The sequence below is a fragment of the Emys orbicularis genome, chromosome 20, assembly GCF_028017835.1.
Source record: "Emys orbicularis isolate rEmyOrb1 chromosome 20, rEmyOrb1.hap1, whole genome shotgun sequence".
In the NCBI taxonomy this organism is placed as follows: domain Eukaryota; kingdom Metazoa; phylum Chordata; order Testudines; family Emydidae; genus Emys; species Emys orbicularis.
In genome coordinates this window covers 13744492-13767136 of record NC_088702.1, presented here as the reverse complement: position 1 = coordinate 13767136, position 22645 = coordinate 13744492, and the positions used below count along the sequence as shown (strand labels likewise).

Here is a 22645-nt window from a genome sequence, read left to right as displayed (position 1 = left end):
ACCCCAAAGAGATGCCTGAAAGAAACTGGAACAAAGGACAGTAACTACGGGGGTGTGAGTGATTGCTGGACCCAGACTAGGAAGGAGTCTAGTCTGTCAAAGAAGCTTATTGGAACATCTCTGAGGGTGAGATTTACCTGCATTTAGTTTCCTACTGTATTAGGCTTAGACTTGCGTGTTTTTGTTTCATTTTGCTTGGTAATTTACTTTGTTCTGTCTGTTATTACTTGGAACCACTTAAATCCTACTTTTTATATTTAATAAAATCACTTTTTGCTTATTAATTAACCCAGACCAAGTACTTAATTCCTGGGGGAGCAAACAGCTGTGCATATCTCTCTATCGGTGTTATAGAGGGCGAACAATTTATGAGTTTACCCTGTACAAGCTTTATACAGAGTAAAACAGATTTATTTGGGGTTTGGACCTCATTGGGAACTGGGTGTCCGGGTGCTAGAGACAGGAGCACTTCTTAAGCTGTTTTCAGTTAAGTCCGCAGCTTGTGGGGGACGTGGTTTAGACCTGGTTTGTGTTTGTAGCAGGCTATTGTGTCTGGCTCAACAAGACAGGATACTGAAGTCCCAAGCTGCCAGGAAAAACAGGCTCAGAGGTAGTCTCAGTACATCAGGTGGCAGTCCCAAGGGGATTTCTGTGACCCAACCTGTCACAGGCCCCATTCAGGGTCACTGGGAAAACAGCCCAGGACCTGGAGAGAGAGGTTGGAGACATGCTGGCTTTAGGGGTGATCCAGCCGTCCTCCAGCCCTTGGGCCTCGCCCGTGGTGCTGGTTCCCAAGAAGGACGGGTCAATCCGGTTCTGTGTGGACTATCGGAAGCTCAATGCCATCACCGTGTCCAATGCCTGCCCCATGCCTAGGACCAATGAGATCCGAGACAAGTTGGGGGGGGGGGGGCGCCTGGTACTTCACTACCATGGATCTTACCAAAGGCTACTGGCAGGTGCCTTTGGACCCAGAAGGGCCGGCGAAGTCTGCCTTCACCACCCCAATAGGGCTCTTCGAGTTCCTGGTCCTGCCCTTCGGCCACAAGGAGGCATCTGCCACCTTCCAGCGCCTGGTGGATCAGTTACAAGGGGGGGTGGAGGACTTTGCACTGGCGTATATTGACGATATCTGTGTCTTTAGCCAGACCTGGGAAGAACATGTGTCCCAGATGAAGAGGGTGCTGGGTCGCCTCCAGGATGCCGGACTGTAAAGCTGGAAAGTGCAAGGTGGGGATGGCAGAGGTGTCATACCTGGGCTACAAGGTGGGGAGCGGCCACCTGAAGCTGGAGCCGGCCAAAGTGGAGGCAATCCAGGATTGGCCCGCTCCCCAGACTAAGAAGCAGGTCCAGGCTTTCATTGGGATGATGGGGTACTACCGGAGGTTTGTGCCCCACTTTAGCTCCCTCGCAGCTCCCCTCGCGGAGCTTTGTAGGAAGGCAAAGCTAAAGTCTGGACCGAGCAGTGCCAGAGGGCTCTCTGTGCGCTAAAGGGGGCACTCATCCAAAGCCTGGTGCTGGTAATTCCGGATTTTAACAAACCCTTCCTGGTGTTCACCAATGCCTCAGACACGGGGCTGGGTGCGGTGCTGATGCAAACTGATAGTAAGCAGGACAGACACCCCATTGTGTACGTGAGCAAGAAGCTGCTGCCCCAGGAGGAGCACTGTCAAGGCTCCTTCCCCACTCTGAACTTTAGGGTACAGATGTGGGGGCCTGCATGAAAACTTCTAAGCTTAATTACCAGCTTAGATCTGGTCGCTTGCCACCACTCCCAATGTGCTAATTCCCTTCCCTGGGTAGCCTTGAGAGACTCTTCACCAATTCCCTGGTGAATACAGATCCAAACCCCTTGGATCTTAAAACAAGGAGAAATTAACCATCCCCCCTCCTTTCTCCCACCAACTCCTGGTGGATCAAGATCCAACCCCCTTGGATCTAAAAACAAGGAAAAATCAATCAGGTTCTTAAAAAGAAGGCTTTTAATTAAAGAAAAAGGTAAAAATCATCTCTGTAAAATCAGGATGGAAAATAACTTTACAGGGTAATCAAACTTAAAGAGCCCAGAGGAACCCCCTCTAGCCTTAGGTTCAAAGTTACAGCAAACAGAGGTAAACACCCTAGTAAAAGGTACATTTACAAGTTGAGAAAACAAAGATAAAACTAACACGCCTTGCCTGGCTGTTTACTTACAAGTTTGAAATATGAGAGACTTGTTCAGAAAGATTTGGAGAGCATGGATTGATGTCTGGTCCCTCTTAGTCCCAAGAGCGAACTACCACCAAAACAAAGAGCACAAACAAAAACCTTCCCCCCACCAAGATTTGAAAGCATCTTATCCCCTTATTGGTCCTTTGGGTCAGGTGTCAGCCAGGTTACCTGAGCTTCTTAACCCTTTACAGGTAAAAGGATTTTGGAGTCTCTGGCCAGGAGGGATTTTATAGTATTGTACAAAGGAGAGCTGTTACCCTTCCCTTTATAGTTATGACAAGCACTATGTGGCCGTAGAGAAGGAATGCCTGGCCATGGTGTGGGCCGTTAAAAAGCTGCAGCCATATCTATTTGGGCAGCGCTTCACTGTGTACACTGACCTTTCGCCCCTGACATGGCGGCAGCAAATTAAAGGGGTTAATACCAAGCTGTGGAGATGGAGCCTGCTCCTCCAGGGTTATGACATGGATGTGGTCCATGTGAGGGGGAGTGCCAATGTTATAGCCGCTGCTTTGTCACAGGACGGGGGCCGTGAACTTCTCCAGGTCACTGGCTAAGTGACCCCGCTCAGTTCAGACTTGAAGGGAGGAGAGATGTGATGAAGTGGGGGGGTTTCTTGTTTTTTTCAATGGTTTGCATGCAGTGTGGGTGGGACGCAGTTTCTGTGGGTGTTACTGGTTTAATGAGATGATGGGAGAGGGAGTTTGTTGTTACAGAGGACCAGTGAGGGAACTTGGAACCCCAGCCAATGGCCTGGAGAATGGATACCCCAGCGACTGGTGACCGGGAGGCCCAGCTTGGGAGTCAAAGACAGTTCTGGCCAGTGGGAGGACAATGGGCTGCGAAGAGAGGACCCAGGTGACCGGACCAGCCGGTTCCAGCCAGAGGGGGACAGAGGACTGCTGAGAGGAGAGGAGGCCCAGGCGACCCTGTTTATCTGGATAGAAGACAATGGACAGAGGCTGGGCTTGGGGGAGGTGATATCAGATGCCCAGCTGGGAAGCAGGGGGGCTCTGGGCTGGAGAGAGAGAGCAGGCAGAGCCCACCTGGATGCAGGAGAGATTTAGATGTTCTGTGCTGAGGGAGGCCAGGCCTGAGGCCCTGAGAGTTTCCTATGCTGTGTTCAGACGCTCAATAAACCGTCCTGTTTTATGTTGGCTGAGAGTCACTCCAGTCTAGAGATCAGGATTGCATTATTCCCTCTGGGAGTGGAGGCCCCGGGGGTCCAGAGCGAGTGGACTCCCTGAGGGGGCCCACAGCGAGAGACAAATGTGCTAAGGTTCAGAGAGATGCGGTTCCAGAAGGTGGAGGGACTTAACCCCTGAGAGAGAGTGGACCCCCGAGAAGTGCTGTCACACTGAAGGGGGTTCCCCTCAGGGACCGCACGGGGCCAAGAGTGGGCACGACCTGTGAGTCCGTGACAGGGGGCAGCTGCCCCAGGTGTCAGCGACGCTACCTGAGTCTTGCCAGAGCAGGGGCGGGCAAACTTTTTGGCCTGAGGGCCGCATCGGGTTTAATAAATTGTATGGAGGGCCGGTTAGGGGAGTGGGTCATGGCCCGGGCCCCACCTCCTATCGCCCCTGCCCCCCCAGGACTCCTGTTCCATCCAACCACCCCTGCCCCATCCACCCCCCCCCCGCTCCCTGTCCCCTGACTGCCCCCGGACTCCCCTTGCCCCATCCAACCACCCCTTCTCCCTGTCCCCTGCCGCCCCATCCAACCCCCCCCATCCTTCCTGACTGCCCCCCGGGGACCCCTGCCCCCATTCAACCCCCTGTTCCCCCCCCCCCGACCACCCTCCACACCCCCGCCCCTGACCACCACCCTGAACTCCCCGGCCCTCTATCCAACCCCCCCGCTCTGTGCCCCCTTACTGCGCTGCCTGGAGCACCGGTGGCTGGCGGCGCTACAGCCACACCGCCCGGCTGGAGCCAGGCCACACCGCTGCCGCCACCACGCAGCTCAGAGACCGGGTCAGGCCGGGCTCTGCAGCTGCGCTGCCCCAGGAGCTCACAGCCCCGCTGCCCAAAGTATTGCGCCGGTGGCAGAGCGAGCAAGCTGAGGCTGTGGGGGAGGGGGGACAGCCGGGGAGGGGCCGGCAGCGAGCCTCCCGGGCAGGAGGGCCGCCAGCCTTTTTTCCGCCCTAGGCGGCGGAAGGTCCCACCCCCGAAATACTGCCAACGACTGGGGCGGCCGAAGTTCCGGCTGCCGCGGTCGCCGCCCCCCAAATGTTAGTGCCCTAGGCGACCGCCTAGGTTGCCTAATGGGTTGCGCCGGCCCTGCTCCTGGGCCAGGAACTCGGGGGCTGGGCAGGACGGTCCCGCGGGCTGTAGTTTGCCCACCTCTGTGCCAGAGCCTGGACCGACTGCCTGGAGAGAGGGCAGCTGCTGTGGGTGTCAGCCACACTGCCTGAGTCTGCACAGAGCCTGGACCTGTCACTGGGGCGGCTCCCGGCTCTGACTCGTTGCACTGGGCGGCTAACCGTGCACGCAGGTGATGGGCGGGGCTGTGCGTGTTTTGTCGCTGGGAGGGACAAACCCATATCGGGTCGTGGTGAGGACTCCAGCTCCCAGCAGCCCCCGCGCCGGGGGAACTACGGCTCCCAGCAGCCCCCGCGCCTAGGGGAGCATCTCCAACTCCCAGCAGCCCCGGGGCGGCCCGAGGTATCTCTGGCGGAGGGAAGATGGAGGAAATCGGGATCTTGGTGGAGAAAACCCAGGTGCTGGTACAGGGGGACCCGGCGGGGGGCGGCTCAGGGATCCCCGGCCCCGCTCCGCTCGGACTAGCTCCGGTTCCCCCCCTCCGGGTTGCGCGCCCGGCTGGCCGCCATGCACCTGGGGAGATGCCGAGTCACTGCGGCCTGGCCAGGAGTCCGGGCTCTTCCCCCTCCCCAACCTCCACCGCCCGATCCGGGCATGGAACCCAGGAGTCCGGGCTCTTCCCCCTCCCCAACCTCCACCGCCCGATCCGGGCATGGGACCCAGGAGTCCGGGCTCTTCCCCCTCCCCAACCTCCACCGCCCGATCCGGGCATGGGACCCAGGAGTCCGGGCTCCTTCCCCCTCCCCAACCTCCACCGCCCGATCCGGGCATGGAACCCAGGAGTCCGGGCTCTTCCCCCTCCCCAACCTCCACCGCCCGATCCGGGCATGGGACCCAGGAGTCCGGGCTCTTCCCCCTCCCCAACCTCCACCGCCCGATCCGGGCATGGAACCCAGGAGTCCGGGCTCTTCCCCCTCCCCAACCTCCACCGCCCGATCCGGGCATGGGACCCAGGAGTCCGGGCTCTTCCCCCTCCCCAACCTCCACCGCCCGATCCGGGCATGGGACCCAGGAGTCCGGGCTCCTTCCCCCTCCCCAACCTCCACCGCCCGATCCGGGCATGGAACCCAGGAGTCCGGGCTCTTCCCCCTCCCCAACCTCCACCGCCCGATCCGGGCATGGGACCCAGGAGTCCGGGCTCTTCCCCCTCCCCAACCTCCACCGCCCGATCCGGGCATGGGACCCAGGAGTCCGGGCTCTTCCCCCTCCCCAACCTCCACCGCCCGATCCGGGCATGGAACCCAGGAGTCCGGGCTCTTCCCCCTCCCCAACCTCCACCGCCCGATCCGGGCATGGGACCCAGGAGTCCGGGCTCTTCCCCCTCCCCAACCTCCACCGCCCGATCCGGGCATGGGACCCAGGAGTCCGGGCTCCTTCCCCCTCCCCAACCTCCACCGCCCGATCCGGGCATGGGACCCAGGAGTCCGGGCTCCTTCCCCTTCCCCAACCTCCACCGCCCGATCCGGGCATGGGACCCAGGAGTCCGGGCTCCTTCCCCTTCCCCAACCTCCACCGCCCGATCCGGGCATGGGACCCAGGAGTCCGGGCTCCTTCCCCTTCCCCAACCTCCACCGCCCGATCCGGGCATGGAGCCCAGGACTCCGGGCTCTTCCCCCTCCCCAACCTCCACCGCCCGATCCGGGCATGGGACCCAGGAGTCCGGGCTCCTTCCCGCTCCCCAACCTCCACCGCCCGATCCGGGCATGGGACCCAGGAGTCCGGGCTTCTTCCCCCTCCCCAACCTCCACCGCCCGATCCGGGCATGGGACCCAGGAGTCCGAGCTGCTTCCCCCTCCCCAATCTCCACCGCCCGATCCGGGCATGGGACCCAGGAGTCTGGGCTCCCCTCCTCCCTTCCCCCCCCCCCCCCACCAGGCATGGAACCTAAGAGTATGGGCTCCTCTACTTCTTCCCTCCCCTCTCAGAGCCGAGGGTCCAACCCAGAGTCACTAGGGAGCTTAATTTGCATTTATTCAGATTCTTAGTTTCTCCATTTTTTTATGATGTTAGTATGTAGAGAATATTTCATTTCTTTTCTAGATTATTAATGTATATGTTTTTACCCCATTTGATGGCAATTCAAATTCCACTGAAATGTACAAACTCAGCATTTTAGATTTATTTATTAACTAAAACTACCATAAACATTCTGGATACTCAGGGGGAAAGAGTTATTGAACCATGTTTTGCCTTAAAAGTTAGCTGAGTTAATAAATGGTTTATTTAGCTAGATAACCAGCTGCCGAAACTGTTAAACAGCTACTGTTCTGTAGCTAGTAAATTGTACTGATTGTTTCCTGTCAGTGTAAAGATAGAGCCTTGGGCAGGACTAGTGTAGAGTTGCATGGACCCGCTGCCATAATAGCTGGAGCAGGATTTAAAAAGTCCTGCGTAGTGCACTACTTCAAGATGTTAGAGCTAATAGATCTTGTCATAGAATCATAGAATATCAGGGTTGGAAGGGACCTCAGGAGGTCATCTAGTCCAACCCCCTGCTCAAAGCAGGACCAATCCCCAATTAAATCATCCCAGCCAGGGCTTTGTCAAGCCTGACCTTAAAAACCTCTAAGGAAGGAGATTCCACCACCTCCCTAGGTAACCCATTTCAGTGCTTCACCACCCTCCTAGTGAAAAAGTTATTCCTAATATCCAACCTAAACCTCCCCCACTGCAACTTGAGACCATTACTCCTTGTTTTGTCATCGGGTACCACTGAGAACAGTCTAGATCCATCCTCTTTGAAACCCCCTTTCAAGTAGTTGAAAGCAGCTATCAAATCCCCCCTCATTCTTCTCTTCTGCAGACTAAACAATCCCAGTTCCCTCAGCTTCTCCTCATAAGTCATATGCTCCAGCCCCCTAATCATTTTTGTTGCCCTCCGCTGGACTCTTTCCAATTTTTCCATATCCTTCTTGTAGTGTGGGGCCCAAAACTGGACACAGTACTCCAGATGAGGCCTCACCAATGTCGAATAGAGGGGAATGACAACGTCCCTCGATCTGCTGGCAATGCCCCTACTTATACAGCCCAAAATGCCGTTAGCCTTCTTGGCAACAAGGGCACACTGTCAGCTCATCTTGTCCACTGTAACCCCTAGGTCCTTTTCTGCAGAACTGCTGCCTAGCCATTCGGTCCCTAGTCTGTAGCAGTGCATGGGATTCTTCCGTCCTAAGTGCAGAACTCTGCACTTGTCCTTGTTGAACCTCATCAGATTTCTTTTGGACCAATCCTCTAATTTGTCTAGGTCCCTCTGTATCGTACCCCTACCCTCCAGCATATCTACCACTCCTCCCAGTTTAGTGTCATCTGCAAACTTGCTGAGGGTGCAATCCACGCCATCCTCCAGATCATTAATGAAGATATTGAAAAAAACCGGCCCCAGGACTGACCTTTGGGGCACTCCGTTTGATACCGGCTACCAGCTAGACATGGAGCCATTGATCACTACCCATTGAGCCCGACGATCTAACCAGCTTTCTATCCACCTTATAGTCCATTCATCCAGCCCATGCTTCTTTAACTTGCCGGCAAAAATACTGTGGGAGACCGTATCAAAAGCTTTGCTAAAGTCAAGGAATAACATGTCCACTGCTTTCCCCTCATCCACAGAGCCAGTTATCTCATCATAGAAGGCAATTAGATTAGTCAGGCATGACTTGCCCTTAGTGAATCCATGCTGACTGTTCCTGATCACTTTCTTCTCCTCTAAGTGCTTCAGAATTGATTCCTTGAGGACCTGCTCCATGATTTTTCCAGGGACTGAGGTGAGGCTGACTGGTCTGTAGTTCCCCGGATCCTCCTTCTTCCCTTTTTTAAAGATGGGCACTACATTAGCCTTTTTCCAGTCATCCGGGACCTCCCCCGATCGCCATGAGTTTTCAAAGATAATGGCCAATGGCTCCGCAATCACATCCGCCAACTCCTTTAGCACCCTCGGATGCAGCACATCCGGCCCCATGGACTTGTGCTCATCCAGCTTTTCTAAATAGTCTTCTTTCTCCACAGAGGCCTGGTCACCTCCTCCCCATGCTGTGCTGCCCAGTGCAGTAGTCTGGGAGCTGACCTTGTTCGTGAAGACAGAGGCAGAAAAAGCATTGAGTACATTAGCTTTTTCCACATCCTCTGTCACTAGGTTGCCTCCCTCGTTCAATAAGGGGCCCACACTTTCCTTGACCACCTTCTTGTTGCTAACATACCTGAAGAAATCCTTCTTGTTACTCTTAACATCTCTTGCTAGCTGCAACTCCAAGTGTAATTTGGCCTTCCTGATTTCACTCCTTCATGCCTGAGCAATATTTTTATACTCCTCCCTGGTTATTTGTCCAATCTTCAATTTCTTGTAAGCTTCTTTTTTGTGTTTAAGATCAGCAAGGATTTCCCTGTTAAGCCAAGCTGGTCGCCTGCCATATTTACTATTCTTTCTACACATCGGGATGGTTTGTTCCTGCAACCTCAATAAGGATTCTTTAAAATACAGCCAGCTCTCCCAGACTCCTTTCCCCCTCATGTTATCCTCCCAGGGGATCCTGCCCATCAGTTCCCTGAGGGAGTCAAAGTCTGCTTTTCTGAAGTCCAGGGTCCGTGTTCTGATGCTCTCCTTTCTTCCTTGTGTCAGGATCCTGAACTTGACCATCTCATGGTCACTGCCTCCCAGGTTCCCATCTACGTTTGCTTCCCCTACTAATTCTTCCCTGTTTGTGAGCAGCAGGTCAAGAAGAGCTCTGCGCCTAGTTGGTTCCTCTAGCACTTGCACCAGGAAATTGTCCCCTACACTTTCCAAAAACTTCCTGGGTTGTCTGTGCACTGCTGTATTGCTCTCCCAGCAGATAGCAGGGTGATTGAAGTCCCCCATGAGAACCAGGGCCTGTGATTTAGTAATTTCTGTTAGTTGTTGAAAGAGAGCCTCGTCCACCTCATCCCCCTGGTCTGGTGGTCTATAGCAGACTCCCACCACGACATCACCCTTGTTGCTCCCACTTCTAAACTTAATCCAGAGACCCTCAGGTTTTTCTGCAGTTTCATACCGGAGCTCTGAGCAGTCATACTGCTCTCTTACATACAATGCAACTCCCCCACATTTTTTGCCCTGCCTGTCTTTCCTGAACAGTTTATATCCATCCATGACAGTACTCCAGTCATGTGAGTTATCCCACCAAGTCTGTTATTCCAATCACATCATAGTTCCTTGACTGTGCCAGGACTTCCAGTTCTCCCTGCTTGTTTCCCAGGCTTCTTGCATTTGTGTATAGGCACTTAAGATAACTCGCTGATCGTCCCGCTTTCTCAGTATGAGGCAGGAGTCCTCCCCTCTTGCGCTCTCCTGCTCGTGCTTCCTCCCAGTATCCCACTTCCCCACTTACCACAGGGCTTTGGTATCCTTCCCCCGGTGAACCTAGTTTAAAGCCCTCCTCAGTAGGTCAGCCAGCCTGCTTGCGAAGATGCTCTTCCCTCTCTTCGTTAGGTGGAGCCCGTCTCTGCCTAGCACTCCTCCTTCTTGGAACACCATCCCATGGTCAAAAATCCAAAGCCTTCTCTCCGACACCACCTGCATAGCCATTCGTTGACCTCCACGATTCGACGGTCTCTACCCTGGTCTTTTCCTTCCACAGGGAGGATGGACTGAGAACACCACTTGCGCCTCAAACTCCTTTATCCTTCTTCCCAGAGCCACGTAGTCTGCAGTGATCCGCTCAAGGTCATTCTTGGCAGTATCATTGGTGCCCATGTGGAGAAGCAGGAAGGGGTAGTGATCCAAGGGCTTGATGAGTCTTGGCAGTCTCTCCGTCACATCGTGAATCCTAGCTCCTGGCAAGCAGCACACTTCTCGGTTTTCCCGGTCTGGACGGCAGATAGATGACTCAGTCCCCCTGAGGAGGGAGTCCCCAACCACCTCCACCCACCTCCTTCTCTTGGCAGCAGTGGTCATGGAACCCCCATCCCTAGGACAGGGCATCCCATGCCTTCCAATCGGTGGAGTCTCCTTCAGCTCCCTTCCCTCAGATGTATCATCTAATCCACTCTCCACATTAGTACCTGTGGAAAGAACATGAAAACGGTTGCTCACCTGTATCTGCATTGCTGGTACATGGACGCTCCTCTTGCTTCTTCTGGAGGTGACATGCTGCCAAATTTCTTCACCATCCCTCTGTCCCCGCTGTGCAGCCTACTCTGATTCTTCAGAATGTTGTGCCCGTAGAAGCAAATCCTGACGTCTGTCCAGGAAATCTTCATTTTCTCTTATGCAACGCAGGGTCAATACTTGTTTCTCCAGACCTTGAACCTTCTCTTCCAATGTGGAGACCAGCTTGCACTTTGTACAGACAAAGTCGTTTGTTTCCTGTGGAAGAAAAACAAACATGGCACATCCCCTGCAGCTCACAACAGCTGATCGCTCACCATCCATAGCACCTTCCTTCTAAGAGCTTCCTCAGCTGCTGCAGCAACTACTCAGAGGAGCCTGCAAGTTGAATGTCTCAGTGGGCTCTCCCCAGGCGAACTCCCAGTCAAACTCCCTCTGCTGTTCGCCACTCAGCTGGTCCTCTCTCAGCTCGCTTGTATTCATAGACTGGAAGAGAAAAACAAGCTTTCCTGCTTTTTTAAACTCCCATTTGGTTTCTTAATGTGGAGTAAACTGGTTAATGAATGAACTGCATTGAGGGTAATGTCGTCTCTGCGCTGCAGCAAAGGCTGGTTTAGCCCTCTCCCAAACTCTAGTTCCAGCCATTGACTTTTACTGGTTTGGTGGCCTGACTTTCTAGAGCAGTGGTTTTCAAACTGCGGGTCACATCCCAGTACTGGGTTTCGGAATGTAAGGCACTGGTCAGCACTGCCGACCGGGCTGTTAAAAGTCCTGTCGGCAGTGCTGCCCGGCTAAGGCAGCTTACTCGCTACCTGTTCTGATGCTGCGCTGCGCCCTGGAAGTGGCCAGCAGCAGGTCCGGCTCCTAGGCAGGCTTGTGTGCCTCCACTTAGGAACCAGACCTGCTACTGGCTGTTTCCGGGGCACAGCATGGTCCACAGTGCCAGGATAGGCAGGAAGCCTGCCTTAGCACCCCAGCTGCGCTGCTGACTGGGAGCCATCTGAGGTAACCCCATGCCCAAATCTCCAGCCCTGAGCCCCCCCAAACCTGGAGCCCCTTCCTGCACCCCAAATCCCTCATCCCTGGCCCCACCCCAGAGCCCTAAGCTCCTCCTGCACCCCAACCCCCTGGCCCAGCCCTGAGCCCCCTCCTGCACCCAAACTCCTCATCCCCAGCCCAGAGCCTGCACCCCCAGCCTAGAGCCCTGGCCCCCTCCTGCACCCCAAGACCTAGCCCAGAGCCCCCTCCCACAACCTGAACCCCTCATTCCGAGCCCCACTCTGCAGCCCTCACCCCTGCACTCCAACCCTGTCCCAGCCCTGAGCCCCTCCCTCACCCCAAACCCCCCATCCCCAACTCCACTGGGTCGCGGCCATCAACAGTTTTCTTCAACTGGGTCACTAGAAAAAAAGTTTGAAAACAACTGTTCTATAGAATATATCAGCAAACGTGTACTGCTTAACATTGGATAATTGTAATTCAATTATTTCAATAGAATATAGTAAAATTAGGACATAACATAAGATGTCTATTTCAAATTTATTTTAAAATTGATTCATTTTTCTTAACCGGAATTTAATTTAAATAAAAAATCCAATTTAGATTTTGAAAAACTAATTAAAAATCAATTTTTATCTGTTCTGATTCACAGCCTCCCTGCTCTAACCACTATACCCCCTTCCGAGCCAGGGGTAGAACCCAGGAGTTCTGCACTAACCACTAGGCCTCACTCCTATTTCTCTCTGCTATTTGACCTATCTAGACTTATAGGGCTAGAAGGGACCGCAGGGGTCATCTAGTCTAAGCACCTGCCAAGATGCAGGATTTGTTGTGTCTAAACCATCCAAGACAGATGGCTCCAGCCTCCTTTTGAAAACCTCCAGTGAAGGAACTTCCACAACTTCCCTAGGTGTCTGTTCCATTGTCCCACTGTTTTTTACTGTTAGGAAGTTTTTCCTCAGATTTAATATAAATCTACTGTGCTGTAGTTTGAACCCGTTGCCTCTTGTCCTGCCTTCCATGGCAAGAGAGAGCAACTGTTCTCCATCTTTTTTTATGGCAGCCTTTCAAGTAGTTGAAGACCACTATCATGTTCCCCACTTAATCTCCTCTTTTCCAAACTACATCTACCCATTCCTTCAGCCTTTGCTCAGATGGTTTGCAGTCCATCGCTTTGATCATCTTTGTCGCTCACCTCTGGATCATTTCCAGTTTCTCTACATCCTTTCTATACATTGGTGACCAAAACTGAACACAGTACTCCAGCTGAGGCCTAACCAGCACCAAGTAGAGTGGTACTGTTACCTCCCATGACTTGCATGCTGGGCGTCTGTTAATGCAACCCCAAATTGCATTTGCTTTTTTTTTGCAACCACATTGCATTGCTGATTCATGTTGAGGTTGTGATCCACCACAGCTCCCAGATTCTTCTCAGCAATGCTGCTGCCAAGCCAGTAATCCCCCATTCTGTATGTGTGCATTTGGATTTTCTTCCCTAAGTGTAGCACCTGACATTTGTCTTTGTTGAATTTCATTTTGTTGCCTATAGCCCAGTTCTCCAATTTATCAAGATCCCTCTGAATTTTAGATCTATCCTCCAAAGTTTTTGCAAACCCCCACACCCACCAACCCCCGCTTTGTGTCATCTGCAAATTTGATCAGTATGCTCTCTATTTCTACTTCTGAGTCATTAATAAAGATGTTAAACACTGGACCCAGAACAGATCCCTGTGGAACCCCACTTGATACCTCCTTCCAATCTGACATCGTTCCATTAATAGTTACTCTTTGTTTGCGGTTGTTTAACCAATTATGTATCCACTCAATGGTAGTTCTATCGAGCCTGCATTTCTCCAGCTTACTTATCAGACTGTCATGTGGGACTGTGTCAAAAGTAGGGCTCTCGATTAATCGCAGTTAACTCACACGATTAACTAAAAAAATGAATCATGATTAATTGCAGTTTTAATCACATTGTTAAACAATAGAATACCAATTGAAATTTATTTCAATATTTTTGGATGTTTTTCTACATTTTCAAATATATTGATTTCAATTACAACACAAAATACAAAGTATACCGTGCTCACTTTATATTATTTTTTATTACAAATATTTGCACTATAAAAATTATAAACAAAAGAAATAGTATTTTTCAATTCACCTCATACAAGTACTGCAGTGCAATTTCTTTATCATGAAAGTGCAACTTGCGGGGGTTTTTTGTTACACAACTGCACTAAAAAACAAAACAATGTAAAACTTTAGAGCTTACAAGTTCACTGAGTTCTACTTCTTGTTCAGCCAATTGCTAAGACAAGCAAGTTTGTTTACATTTACGGGCAATAAAGCTGCCAGCTTCTCATTTACAATGTTGACTGAAAGTGAGAACAGGTGTTCGCATGGCACTCTTGTAGCTGTCATTGCAAGGTATTTACGTGCCAGATATACTAAACATTCATATGCCCCTTCATGCTTCTACCACCATTCCAGAGGTCATGCTTCCATGCTGATGATGCTTGTTTAAAAAAAAAAAATGCATTAATTAAATTTGTGACTCAACTCCTTGGAGGAGAGTTTTGTCTCCTGTTCTGTTTTACCCGCTTTCTGTCATATATTTCGTGTTATGCCAGTCTCAGATGATGACCCAGCACATGTTGTTCGTTTTAAGAACACTTTCACTGCAGATTTGACAAAATGCAAAGAAGGTACCAATGTGAGATTTCTAAAGATAGCTACAGCACTTGACCCAAGGTTTAAGAATCTGAACTTGCCTTCCAAAATCTGAGAGGGACGAGGTGTGGAGCATGCTTTCAGAAGTCTTAAAAGAGCCACTTTCCAATGCAGAAACTACAGAACTCGAACCACCAAAAAAGAAAATCAGCTTTCTCCTGGTGGCATCTGACTCAGATGATGAAAATGAACATGCATCGGTTCGCACTGCTTTGGATCGTTATCAAGCAGAACCCGCCATAAGCATGGACGCGTGTCCTCTGGAATGGTGGTCGAAGCATGAAGGGACATGTGAACTTTAGCGCATCTGGCACGTAAATATCTTGCGACGCTGGCTACAAAGTGCCAGGCCAATGCCAGTTCTCACTTTCAGGTGACATTGTAAACAAGAAATGGGCAGCATTAAATCCTGCAAATGTAAACAATCTTGTCTGTTGGAGCGATTGGCTGAACAAGAAGTAGGACTGAGTGAACGTGTAGGCTCTAAAGTTTTACATTGTTTTATTTTTGAATGCAGTTTTTTTGTACATAATTCTATATTTGTAACTTCAACTTTCATGATAAAGAGATTACACTACACTACACTACACTACTTGTATTAGGTGAATTGAAAGATATTTCTTGTTTTTTACAGTGCAAATATTTGTAATAAAAATAAAGTGAGCACTATACACTTTGCATTCTGTATTGTAATTGAAATCAATATATTTGAAAATGTAGAAAACACCCAAAAATATTTAAACAAATGGTATTCTATTATTATTTAACAGCACGATTAATCGCAATTAATATTTTTAATTGCTTGACAGCCCTAATCAAAAGCCTTGCTGAAGTCCAGGTATATTATTTCCACTGCATTCCTCCTATCCACCAAATCCTGTCAAAGAAGGAAATCAAGCTGTTTTTGGTGTGATTTGTTCTTGGTAAATCCATACTGGCTGCTGGTGATCACCCCTTCATCCTCCAGGTGTTCGCAAATGGAATGTTTCATACATTGCTCTAGTACCTTCCCAGGTATTGAGGCCAGGCTGAGTGGTCTATAGTTCCCTGGCTCCTTCTTTTCCCCCTTTTTAAATATGGGCACTGCGTTCGCCCTTCTCCAGTGTTCCAGGACCTCTCCTGTCATCCATTAATTTACAAATGCTATCACCAGTGGCTCTGATATTTCTTCAGCTAATTCTTTCAGCACCCTCGGGTGAATAGCATCTGGCCCGGGTGATTTGAATTCGTTCAAATTAGTCAGAAAATCTCTGGTGTCCCTCTAGTCCCTTTGTTCCCCCCATCCCTATCTGATGGGGGGGATGGGAGTGTCTGACTCTTGTTGCCCAGCTGGGCTCAGGGCCCTGGTTCTTGGCTCCCCGGCAGCTGGGTGGGATCAGATCGGATGTGAGACCTTCGCTGCTCAGAGGGAGCTTCACCCCTCCCCTGAGCTGCGGTCATGGCACTCTGGGGTGTCCAGCTCTCACCCTGCCTATCTGTGGCTGTCCTAGGATGAGCTGCCTGTGCTGGCTATCTCCAGGCCCCAGACTGGCCTGTCCTTCCTTGCCCCGGAGCCCGAGGACCTGGAGGATCTCTACAGCCGCTACAAGGTGAGCTGGGGGCTGGGGTGGCGGGAGAGGGTTGCCCTTGGATGGGAGGTGTGTGGGGAGGGTAGGCCCCAGGGTGGGAGCAACCCTAGGACCGGATGGTGGGGATAGGGGTGCTGGGACGGCAGGCCCTGAAGGGGATGCCCTCGGCGGGAGCTGTGGGTGGCAGGCTGGGATGGCAGGCCCCGAGGTGGGGGCAGCATGTGCCCTTGGCCCGGAGTTGGGATCTGATGACACTTCTGACCAGGGTCGCGAGACCAGGGACTTGGGAGATCTGGGCCCCAGTAACCTCCGGTGGGTTTGGTTCTTCCAGTCCCATTCCCCTCTGCTGCACGGTGCCCCTGGAAGCCCACTTCCCTGCAGGGCACCCAGCCGCAGTGCTGAGCGGGGAGCTGCCTGGTGCCCGGCCCGTGGAGCCACTTCCTCTAGCAGCTACTGCAGGCACCTGAGCAGACAGACAGCCCCTACTCCCTGCTCTGTCTGTCCGTCCATAGAAGCTGCAGCAGGAGCTGGAGTTCCTGGAGGTGCAGGAGGAGTACATCAAGGACGAGCAGAAGAACCTGAAGAAGGAGTTCTTGCACGCGCAGGAGGAGGTGAAGCGCATCCAGAGCATCCCACTGGTCATCGGCCAGTTCCTGGAGGCCGTGGACCAGAACACGGCCATTGTGGGCTCTACCACAGGTGCAGCTAGGGGGCTGGAGGAAGGGGATTGGGGGAGAGGGGAACTGCGCACAGGGGTCCGGCCCCCGGCTTTGCCTAGCTTACCCCCATCTGCCTCTCACCCGCAGGCTCCAATTACTACGTGCGGATCCTGAGCACCATTGACCGGGAGCTGCTGAAGCCCAACGCTTCGGTGGCCCTGCACAAGCACAGCAACGCGCTGGTGGATGTGCTGCCACCCGAGGCTGACAGCAGCATTATGATGCTGACATCAGGTGGGTGCTCCCTGCGCCAGCCCCAGGGGCAGCCGGTGCCACAGGGAGCAGCGTGCCCAGTGCCTATGGGGACGGAGGTCTCCCAGCTGTGCTGGGCAGCTGAGGGTCCCACGGGTGTGTGGGTGGCCACAGTCCCATGGGCGTACATGGGTCTCACGCCCATGCTGGGCATGCAGGGAGTGCTGGACAGGGGAGGTGGGGGTCCCCTGGCTGTGCTGGACAGGGGGGTGTGGTTCCCCTAGGTGTGCTGTGCGTGCAGGGGGTGTAGGTTTTGTGGGGAGCGGAGCTCCCCTGGCTGTGCTGGGTAGGGGAGGCATGCGTCCCCTAGATATGCTGGGCTCAGCCCTGGTGTGTGCCCACAGATCAGAAACCGGACGTGATGTACGCTGACATCGGCGGGATGGACATCCAGAAGCAGGAGGTGAGGGAGGCCGTGGAGCTGCCTCTCACCCACTTTGAGCTCTACAAGCAGGTGAGTGTGTGTGGGGTGGGGGCGAGACTGGGCCGGCTGGGACTACATCCTGGGTGGCTGTGCCCTGCGCTGGGGCTGAGCTTCGTCCTGCAGGCTGAGCATGGGCGCTCGTCTCACTGTGCCTTGCAGCTGGGAGGGCTCCTGGGGGCCTCAGGGCTGTGCACTCGGGGGCTGGGCTGGGGTTGGCAAGTCAGTCAGATCCGGAGAGGCACAGAACCCTTGACTCTGGGCTGCAACGGGTGTGACTGGTGTCAGGACCCCAGCCCACCAGCTTCCTGGGCTCCTCAAGGGTGGGATGGGGGAGCCCCCAGTAACCCCCTCTGTCCCGCTCAGATCGGCATTGACCCCCCACGCGGCGTCCTGATGTACGGCCCCCCCGGCTGTGGGAAGACTATGCTGGCCAAAGCCGTGGCCCATCACACCACAGGTGAGCAGGGTGCTGGACTGCGGGGGGAAGGGGGAGCACCAGTGCCCAGCTGGTATCGTGGGAGTCTGTCAAGGATGCCTGGGTTCTATAGTGCAAAGGTGCCAGGTGACCTGTGGTCCCGGCTCAAGGTCTGGAAAGGCTCCAGCTTTGTGCCCAGGAGGGTTGGTGCTGCAGGTGCCAGGGACTGGTGCCAGGGTTGTGTGGCACAGGGAGCCTGTGGGTTGTCCCAGGGAGTGCCTGTCCCATGGGGGGCATCTGTCACGGCCAGGGCTGGAGGGGGGCTGCTGCCCTGCAGGGGAGCTGGGCACTAATGCTGTCTGCCCATCTGTCCAGCTGCCTTCATCCGCGTGGTGGGCTCGGAGTTTGTGCAGAAGTACCTGGGTGAGGGGCCGCGCATGGTGCGGGACGTCTTCAGGCTGGCCAAGGAGAACGCGCCCGCCATCATCTTCATAGACGAGATTGACGCCATCGCCACCAAGCGCTTCGACGCCCAGACAGGGGGTGAGCTGGAGGTTGGGCACTGGGCCCGCCCCTCTGGGGGCGCAATCTCCCGTCTGGCCCCAGGGCTGGCTCAGGGGAGCGGGAATGGGACATGGGGCCTCTCCCCTCTAGGGCACTGGACCCAAGTCCCAGCAGGCGGGGGGAGCAGAGAGCTGCAGCCCCCACCCCCCTCCTTGTAGATGTCAGTGTTACACTTGGGTGAGCCCCTCACTCCTCAGGTTCTGGCCAGTCCCATGGTGGGCAGTGGGGTGAGGAGTGGGCAGGTCTGTGGGGATTGCGAGGGAGGTTGGGGCAGCAGGGTTGGGGGTAGTGGCGGAGATGTGCAACTGTGGGGTGGCAGTGCTGGGCAGAGCCGAGTTGCATGGGGCGGGGACAATAGTGGCAGGCGATTGAGGGGAGGGGATAAGGGGTGGGAGGGAGGAGGGGCTGGAGGGAAGGGGGTGGACGGGGGAGGGGGTAGATAATGTGGGGGCAGGGGTGTCCGTGCCCTGTGCTGGCTCTCCAGGTGCCCCGCTCACCAGGCTGTGCCCCTCTCACCAGCCGACAGGGAGGTGCAGCGCATCCTGCTGGAGCTGCTCAACCAGATGGACGGCTTTGACCAGAACGTCAACGTCAAGGTGCGGAAGAGCAGGGGCTGGGATGTGGAGTGACGACGGGCATTGCTGTGCCAGCCCCCAGAGGCTGTGGGAGGTGGGGGGCTGAATGGGGATGGGGCACTGCTGTCCCAGCCAGGCTGGAGGGGTGTGGGGGGAATGGGGTACTGCTGTCCCAGCGGCCGGAGGGAGTGTGTGTGTCGGGGAGGGGATGGGGCACTGCAGTCCCAGCAAGGCTGGAAGGGGTTGGGGGCTGGATGGGGGGATGGGGCACTGCTGTCTCAGCGAGGCTGGAGGGGGCAGGACCCAGGGGGCTGAGTCTCCCCATTGGGGATGGGCAGAGGGGTGATCATACGCTCCTGTTCTCCAGGTGATCATGGCCACAAACCGGGCAGACACACTGGACCCTGCCCTGCTGCGGCCTGGCCGCCTTGACCGCAAGATCGAGTTCCCCCTGCCCGACCGGCGCCAGAAGCGCCTCATCTTCTCCACCATCACCAGCAAGATGAACCTGTCCGAGGAGGTGGACCTGGAGGACTGTATCCTGCCTGGAGCCCGGCACGGGGGGGGGGAGGGGTGGCACAGCAGGAAGACTGTCCCGCTGGGTGCCCAGCATGCAGTGGGGGGCATGCAGGGAGTCTGTGTCCCGCTGGGTGCCTAGCACAGGGGGGAGGCTGCATCCTGCTGGCTGGCATGGGGGTGCATGGCGGGGAGGCTGCGTCCCATTGGCTGGCATGGGGGGGAAGGTGGGGCAGCTGCGTCCCATTGGCTGGCATGGGGGTGCACGGCGGGGAGGCTGCGTCCCATTGGCTGGCATGGGGGGGTAAGGTGGGGCAGCTGCGTCCCATTGGCTGGCATGGGGGTGCACGGCGGGGAGGCTGCATCCCATTGGCTGGCATGGGGGGGAAGGTGGGGCGGCTGCGTCCCACTGGCTGGCATGGGGGTGCACGGCGGGGAGGCTGCGTCCCATTGGCTGGCATGGGGGTGCACGGCGGGGAGGCTGCATCCCATTGGCTGGCATGGGGGGGAAGGTGGGGCGGCTGCGTCCCACTGGGTGCCCGGCACTGAGGAAGGGGTGTCTCGGGCCCAGCTCATAAGAAGGTGCCCGTCAGCCCTGTGCTGCCCCACAAGGGGTTGACCCAGTGACCTAGGCTACAGCTCTGCCCCACTCTCCCCGTGTCACACACGCAGGCTGGAGAGTGCAGGGGGTGCACTGACCCAAGAACCCCTCCTCTCCCTGGGCAGTCCCGGCTGGAGGGGGTGTCTTCTGGCCACCTCCAGGGCTGGGGTCAGGGTGGGGTCAGGCCCCAGCGGCTGGCATGGCAGCTGGGAGCCATCCTGTTCCCCTCTGACACGCGGCTGGACAGGGAGAGTACCAGGAGAGGGCATGGCTGGGGCTGCCTCCTGCTGGGCAGTGCCCGGCTCAGCATATGGACTGATTGGTTCATCGAGAGCGGGCAGACGGACACCAGCCCACAGGGCAGGGGGTTGGGCCTGGCTCAGGCCGCAGGCCAAAGTAATGAGTCAGGAGGGCCCAGGACTCGCAGGGGGAACCTGGCATAGCCGAGCCGGTGCTGTCTGGTTCCGCTCAGGAGCTGGGGGATGGGGTGAAGCTGGCTCCTCCCTGTGCCTCCGGATCCACAGGGTCCAGAAAGGGTTGGGGGGGCACTTGCCAAAAGATACATCCTCTGACTCTAGCCTCCAGCATGCCCGCTCCTCCTGTCTGGGTCCCCTGGGCTTGTCACCATGCCGATCTGCCCCCTTCCCCCCAGCCCACCCAGGAGCCTCACAGGCCCTCGAGCTCGATCCCATCCCTCTGGGGAGCTGGTGTCCCTGCAGGGGGCAGAGGAGCCCGCCTGCTCCTAGGTTGGGAGAAGCCCATCAGGGTCCCCCTCCACAGTGCCCTGGCAGCCTCTCTGGCCTCCTGGTGTGTGGGGGAGGATTTGGAGTGGCGGGGGCTCCCAGGGGCCCTCTCACCATGGTCCAGCTCAGCTGCTGTGCAGACATTTCCCTCACTCCTCCCCAGATGTGGCCCGGCCGGATAAGATCTCAGGTGCTGACATCAACTCCATCTGCCAGGAGGTGAGTGCGGGGGGCTGGGGGCCATGGGGCAGGGCACCTGCGTGCCCCAGGCTGTGATATCTGAGGGTGGCGGTGTGTGTGTTGTAACCTGCTCCTTTTCTGGGGATCCCCCACTGCTCCCCCAAGCCAGCAGGACCCCCGCGTGGCAGGCTGAAGGAGCCCTGACTCTGAGATTACGGGGTCCTCTGCTGCTGGGCGCATGTGCATGGGGTGGGGGGGCACTGTGCCTGGCAACCCCCCCCCCCCACACACACACGTGTGCACATGATGGGATGGGGGGGTGTCACTGCACCCAGTGTCATGCCCCCCCACGCATGCCTGTGTGTGCAGGAGGGGTCACTGTGCTCAGAACCACCCCCCTCCCACGCATATGTCCATTGTGCACAGGGCAGGATTGGGGGTGGTCACTGCGCCTGGCGTCCCCCTCCTCATCCATGTGCACAGGGTGGGATGGGGGGCCACTGTGTCCAGCGTCACCACCCTACACATGTGCACATAGTGGGCAGGGGTCATTGCGCCTGGCGTCGCCCCCTCTCACATGTCCCCCGTGTGCTCAGGGCAGGATGTGGGGGTCACTGGGCCTCGTGGCGGCATCCCCATGCGTGTGCACAGGGCAGGATGTGGGGGTCACTGGGCCTCGTGGCAGCATCCCCACGCGTGTGCACAGGGCAGAATGGGGAGGTCACTGCGCCTGGCGTCGCCCCCTCTCACATGTCCCCGTGTGCACAGGGCAGGATGTGGGGGTCTCTGCGCCTGGCGGTGGCATCCCCACATGTGTGCCCAGGGTTGGGGGGTGACTGCGTCCAGCGGCGCCCCCTCACACGTGTCTCCGTATGCACAGGGCGGCATGCTGGCTGTGCGGGAGAACCGCTACATCGTCCTGGCCAAGGACTTCGAGAAGGCATACAAGACAGTTATCAAGAAGGACGAGCAGGAGCACGAGTTCTACAAATGAGGGGCCATGGGGGAGCGTGGGGCAGGCTTGAAATCCCTGCAATAAACCCAGCCCCATGCCTCTGCAGGGAGTGCTGGTGTCTGTCCTTGTGGCCTGACCTAGGGCCCTTGGGGGAGTGTGGAGCAGGCGAATATCCCACCACTCCCTTTCCCAGCCCTACACCTCTGGGGGAGTGCAGGGGTCTGTCCCTGCAGCCTGGACAGCTCCCACCAGCCCCCCCGTGCTGTATGGCAGCCCCCAATCTCTGATTGGAGGTGGCAGGTGGGGGGTAGAGCGAAGGGCCCAACTGTCCCAGGCAGGCGCTGCCCTGGCTTTCGCTATAGCAGCTGCTGCCCCCATAGCTCCCCTGCCCAATGCTGGGGGCAGAGCTGGCTCTGGCTGCAGTGGGCTGGGAACGCTGCCTACGGCCAGGCCTATGCTGGGAGCAGAGAGGGAACAGCTGGAGAAGCCCTGAGGGCCCAGGCCAGGGTTGTACCGTATGGTCTGTTCCCCAGACCCACAGCCCTGGGGCTTCCGGTTCATGTTCCCCAGATCCCAGCCTCCTCCCCACCGCCACCAACAGGGCTTCTGCCCTGTATTCCCTGGCCTCACAGACCCCTCTCCCCAAGCACTGGGGCTCTTATCCTGAGTTCCCCAGCCCTCTTCCCCCCCAGCAGTGGGGGGTGCAAGGTCTGAGCCCATTATGATTTGTTGTACTGGTTGCATCCCTGCTGGCTTGGTTGGGACCATGTGTGCGCAGCTGAGGGGGGGC

General features: G+C 55.8%; 1 protein-coding gene across 1 annotated transcript; it reads left to right on the top strand.

Annotated features, from left to right (window-relative positions):
• Positions 1-4818: 4818 nt before the first annotated feature.
• PSMC4 (proteasome 26S subunit, ATPase 4) lies at positions 4819-21958 on the top strand. The gene is made up of 11 exons (XM_065419852.1): positions 4819-4930; positions 15834-15932; positions 16424-16610; positions 16718-16864; positions 17227-17336; positions 17670-17763; positions 18097-18264; positions 18805-18881; positions 19228-19396; positions 20884-20939; positions 21781-21958. The coding sequence occupies exons 1-11, from the start codon at positions 4895-4897 to the stop codon at positions 21892-21894; spliced, it is 1257 nt and encodes a 418-aa protein (XP_065275924.1). The 5' UTR covers positions 4819-4894; the 3' UTR covers positions 21895-21958.
• The last annotated feature ends 687 nt before the right edge of the window (positions 21959-22645 follow it).